Below are 5,444 nucleotides of genomic sequence, written 5' to 3'. Positions count from 1 at the left end.
ATAAAGTCTCCCGCTAAACCGTAGCTGAGCTCTCAAAGCTGTTTAATTGAATGAATTCAGCCTTACAGAAGAGAAGCCAGGGCTTTCAGCTCTTTTTTATCTAAGACACCGGATATTTAGCCACTCTGCATATAATACCACCCAGACTCATTAACAAACCCTTTAGACAGGCTATGGAATATTGCTGCTATAATGCTGAAGCGGATATCAATTTGAGGACAACTTAGTGAAGTTGAGTTGTTTCATGTTGCTCATACAAAAAAAGGCCCCAGAATGGCTGTACATCCTGCAAGGGATAGTGATCCCCGTTTTCTAGACCCATGTGCAGTTTGAAGTGGCCTCACAGTGCATGCAAAACTACCTAGTGGAGCACACAGAGGATATGATATATATGTTGTTCTTTACATTTCCCCATCAATAACAGAGCTTGGGGCAGGCTGCAAAGCTTGCCAGGGCTTGACAGGGCCTGAGGGTAACAGGTCAGGTCACTAATCCCCGTCAGTGTTATTTGAGCTAAGTAGTTTAAATCCACCTTCTATGTAGACATACTCCGACATGGAGAGATATATAGATTTCCCATATTCCTCTGCCTACCAGTTTGGTTTTTTTCCTTCAATTACACAGTTGCACTCAGAACAACTCCCCAAATAAGGGACTCTGGGAGGCTCTAGCTGTTTTGCTGGTCCAGATCTGCCGGCTTCAGAGCCAAGGTTGTGCCTGGGACTGCGAGGCTCTGCCTGCCACTGGGAACCTGCTGAGAACTGCTGAGATGCTGGTGAGAGATCAAGAAAAACAGCATTTTTGTTTTGTAGAGGATCTTGACCCTTTTTTTCCTCTCATGACATATGTGCTTTCTCCTCTTTTCTCCTTGCAATACTTGCTTTGCATTCAACAACTGTTTGAAACTACAGTGCGGTGAATTTGGCTGATTTTTCCGTTTTACCACTAAATACAGTCCTAGGAGCCTGTTTCCCTTTTCTTCTGCAGAGTTTGCTTTCTGTTTTCTCCTTCCGAAAGAAAACTGCTGCATAAATTGATGCAGACCATGAAAATTCACTTTTTTTCATACACAAACAGATATGGATCTTTATTCAAATTTGGATGTATAAAATCACTGAAAATAAATCTTGAGCTGGGTTGAGGGTTGTTCTGCATCAGTGTAAGAGTTTTCTGATGGAAAATCAAAAAACCCACTTTCCTCCCCCCCCTCGCCCTGCCCGCCCCCCCCCCGAAAAGACAAAATAGTTACTTCAGGAGCCACTTCACTACTTTTTCTACCTTCCATATGGAAGATTTATACCACTGCTTCACTATATCCACTCAAGACCATAAACAAGCTGGTCTAGTGGAAAGTGTCCTTGCCCATTTTAGGGGGCATTGGACTAGATGATCTGCAAAGTACTTTCCAATCCAAACAATTCCACGATTCGGTGATTTTAACTGAATGCACTCCAGTAATTTGAAATCTCTATTGGATCACAGCACCGGATTTTCTCAGAACTTGCCCAGTAACATACAATATTCAGTGTAATGTGCATAGCAATAAGCTTGGAAGAAAACACCCTTTGCAAAGTAATTTTGATTGATGCATCCTGGTGCTGTCAGAGCCAGAGCATGATGTGCCCATGCCCCAGCACCACTGGGCCTGACTCCAGGAGAGGAACAAGTTTTCTGCCAGCTGAGCAGCTGCAGGAGTGGGGATAAGACTGATGGGGTCTGGGGGATGCTGCGCACGTGTTCTTGTGTGACCGTATGTGCCTGGCCAGTGGATGCTTGCGTACCTCTCCCGGGGGTGATGCTCGTCCCGCCCCGCCGCGGCCGATGTTCCCGCCCGGGTCGATGAGTGGGTGGGTGCACCGGGGTCCCGTCAGGGAGGCGTGGAGGGCCGGGGCCAGCCCAGCTCTGATCCCTCCTCCTCCTTCCCCGCCCGCCGCCTTTTCCCCGCTGCCGCCGCCGGCTCCCGCCCGGCGCATCCCGGAGTCCGTCGGAGCTGGGGCGGCGTTCGCCGCCGGCCATGGCCGCGCCTGCCGCGCTGCTCAGCCCCCACCACCTCCTGTCCTTCTGCTTCCCCGCCGCCGGCGGGCTCCTGGGCTATGCCGACCTGGAGAAGGGCTACGAAGGCAGCGGCGGCGACGCGGGGGACTTCAGAGAAGCCACCCGGGACCTGCTCAGCTTCATCGACTCGGCCTCCAGCAACATCAAGCTGGCGTTGGACCGGCCGGTGAAGTCGCGGCGGAAGGTGAACCACAGGAAGTACCTGCAGAAGCAGATCAAGCGCTGCACGGGCATCATCGCCGCCGCCGCCCCGCCGCCCGCAGCCTGCCCCGCCCGGCCCCCGCCGCGTCGGGAGCCCGCTCCGGCTGCGGGCAGCAGCCTGCAGAGCAGGAGCCTGGCCGCGCTCTTCGGCTCCCTGCAGCGGGGCCGGGGCGCGCCGGGGGGCGCCGAGGCCAAGGCGGGCGGCGGCGGCGCGGAGAAGGCTGCGGGCGGCACGCGGAAGGTGCCGCTGCGGGACCGCAACCTGCCGCCCTCCTTCTTCACGGAGCCAGCGCTGCCCGCGGCCCGCGGCCCGCCCGCCAAGGAGCCGGAGAAGGGCGGCGGCGGCGGCGGCGCCGAGGCGTCCGAGTTCTTCGAGCTGCTGTGCCCCGAGTACGGCTCGCTGCTGCCCGAGCACGCCGCGCCGCCCGACGCCTTCGGCGGCCGCCTGCCCGCCGAGCTGGGGCTGGAGCACGGGCTGTACGAGCTGCCGCTGCCCGCCGGCCCGCACCCGCTGCTGGGCGGGCTGCTGTACCCCGAGCCGCCCTGGAGCCCCGCCGCGCCCTGCAGCCCGTCCAGGAAGGCGCCGCCCGAGCCGCTGCGCCCGCTGTACCCCGGCGGCCCCGAGCCCGGCCCCGGCGGCGCGGAGGAGCCTGGCGGGCACCTGCCCGCGGGGTTCGCTCCCTTCTTCCCCGAGTGCCCGCTGCCCCCGCCGCAGCCGCCCTACGAGTACGGCGCCGGGTTCCACCGCGGGGGCTACCCCGGGCTGTAGGGCGGCGGGCTCGGAGTCCGCGGGCAGCGGGGAGCGGAGCCCGCCCGCGGGGCTGGCGGATGCCGGGGCAGCGCCGAGGCCGCTCGGGGCTCCGCACACTCCGAACCCGCGGCCACGGCCCCGCAGGACTCCGCTTCGTGCACTGCCAGTCACCTCCTCCTCCTGCGGTCTGAGGGACGCTGCAAATAAAATGTGAAACTTTGGGTTCCTTCAGGTGTTTTTGTAGCGGCCGGTGCCCCCCTCTCGTCCTCCTTGCTCAGGGGCCAGGGCTTGGCTGGCTGTAGGCGGACGCGTTGGGTACCTGTAGGCGACGTGGGGACGGGGGCCGCGCTCCTCGCATCCCCGGTGACCTCTCGCCAGTGAGTTCAGTCTAAACCTACAGCTCACGTCAACACTTGAGGTGCGTTTAACATTTTTCCCAGGCTCGTGTTCATCACAAGTGCTGGCAGGTGTTCAGCTGAGGACACAAAGGCAAGGAAATGAAAATGAAGCAAAATTAAAAGTGCTGCTACCAAAACTCAGTGTCCTGAAATTTTAACAACGTCTTGCTGGATCTTGCAAACGGCAATTTAAACCGATACGTAAGTTACTTGATGGCTTAAGTTCGGGACACAAAGTTACTGTAACCACTGCGGCCGTGTGATTCCTACAGACCGCTGGATTTCCTCCAGGAATGTGTCAAAGCTCAGAAAGCAGTGCGGCTCGGTCTTATTGTTGTACAGGAGATTATTTGATAATCATTTAAGTTATGTAAAAGAGTCTATGATAGGTCTTATAAAAATAAAGCTACACAATAGATCCGAGATCTGTGGTTGTTACTGCCATTGAGACGCTGCGTTCAGGGGGCTTTCACTGCGCCTCTCTCCTCTGTAATGGTTTCTTGGCAGGAGTTAAGACAGGCAGTGGGTTTTGTCTTTCCTAAATCTTTTGAAATGCCGTATTTTATCCACAGCGACCCGTGCTTGTTTTGCCTTCATTTGCACCGGCTGTTTCTGTAACTTAGTAGAAAGAAAGGAGCAATAATACATTACAAAGCCAAGGGATGAAAATTGTTACAGTTATGAAAACAGATCAAAATACTCGAGGTTTCCTATTGAGATGCGAGTTTTCAAAGGCAATCCTGCAGTCTGGCTCCCTGCCAGCCCCAAGTGAATTGTTTGTTTTTGAAACGGGATCCACATACGGATCAGCTTGGGATTTTACCCTCGGTGGTGAGAAATCCTTGTGCCTTCTGTCTTTTAAAAAGTACTGTGGAAGACAAAGCAGTTTGCTTCATTCTTCAATCCAGATTTAACTTTTCAGGCACTTGGGATCAAGATGCTGGGAAGTGTGGAGAGGTGAAGCAAAACCTTTTGGAAATAAACTGAGGTAATTTTTTGAAAATGATTTAATTTTAAACAGCAAGAGGTGTAACTGCTGCTGCCAATTTTCTCCCCAAAAGCTGCCCAAGTTCTCCATAAACTATATATAAAGGAACCACCGTGGATGAATGTCCACACGCTCCAGCGTTTTGATAGCTGAGTGCTGTTAAGGAAACGTACTTTTCAAGAACAATTTTGCAGCAGTTTAGTTCACTAAGCTTCACGAGAGTGTGTATGAGGATAATTGGGCAGCCTGTCCAGCCAAGGTAGCTACAAATTAGGTTAATCCTGCCCTGCTGCTGGTTTTGATGATGGGACAATGTCCTACTCTGTGAGCTCGGTCCTGCCTTCTTCACTTTGGCAACCCTCCCAGTTTGCATTCAGGAGCTGCACGCTGCCAGCTCCCAGCAGAGCTTGCATCTAACTGCAATTGAGACTAGGCAAGACCAGCTAGGGGGTTATTTCAGGTGGAGATGTGTTGTACTTTTTTGTTTGTTTGTTCAGCAACTGCTTCACACATGAATCTGCAGCACATGTTGGCAGCTGTTGGTGTATTTCAGCTTGATAGTGCTGTGTTAATAATCTTGTTGCCCAGTTTTCTCACCTGAGCTGTGTGCCTGAGATCTGTGCTTTCAGCAGGCCAGGCAAATGATGGAGGTGCTGATAATGCAGTGGCCTCTGCTAAGGAAAGAAACCTTTTTCGACTTAGAGTGTATTTATCTCACAAGCTCAATATGCAAATATGTATTGACTGGGGATCTAATCCTGACAGACCTTTACAGCCTGTCCTGTCAGCTCTCTCACAGGTTTCATTGGGATTTTGTTCAAAGAATGTGAAAAAGAGGTCTGCAGGAATAGATTCTGGGATAGACATTGCAAACCTGAATGGTTTGATTGCCCACAGGCCTCATCTTTTTATTCCAAGTATCCATGAAGTGCCACACATCTGATCTGCTGGTGTTTTTTAGTCATTTGGTGCTCTGCTGCCTTGTAAGTGGTGAGCTACGGTGCTCAGAAGCTGAGCACCATCAGCCTTCTTGAGTTAGACCTTGTCTAAA

The 5,444-nt window shown here is 53.3% G+C and overlaps 1 protein-coding gene across 1 annotated transcript; it reads left to right on the top strand.

Moving 5' to 3' along the window:
• Window positions 1-1,824: 1,824 nt before the first annotated feature.
• Window positions 1,825-3,822, top strand: FAM181B (family with sequence similarity 181 member B). The gene is given in 3 exon segments (XM_071571614.1): window positions 1,825-1,852; window positions 1,855-1,974; window positions 1,977-3,822. Coding segments are annotated over 3 exon segments (1,182 nt in total). The 5' UTR covers window positions 1,825-1,839; the 3' UTR covers window positions 3,026-3,822.
• Window positions 3,823-5,444: the final 1,622 nt, after the last annotated feature.

Source organism: Pithys albifrons, chromosome 1, assembly GCF_047495875.1.
Source record: "Pithys albifrons albifrons isolate INPA30051 chromosome 1, PitAlb_v1, whole genome shotgun sequence".
Classification (NCBI taxonomy): Eukaryota; Metazoa; Chordata; class Aves; order Passeriformes; family Thamnophilidae; genus Pithys; species Pithys albifrons.
This window is presented reverse-complemented; position numbering and strand designations above follow the sequence as displayed.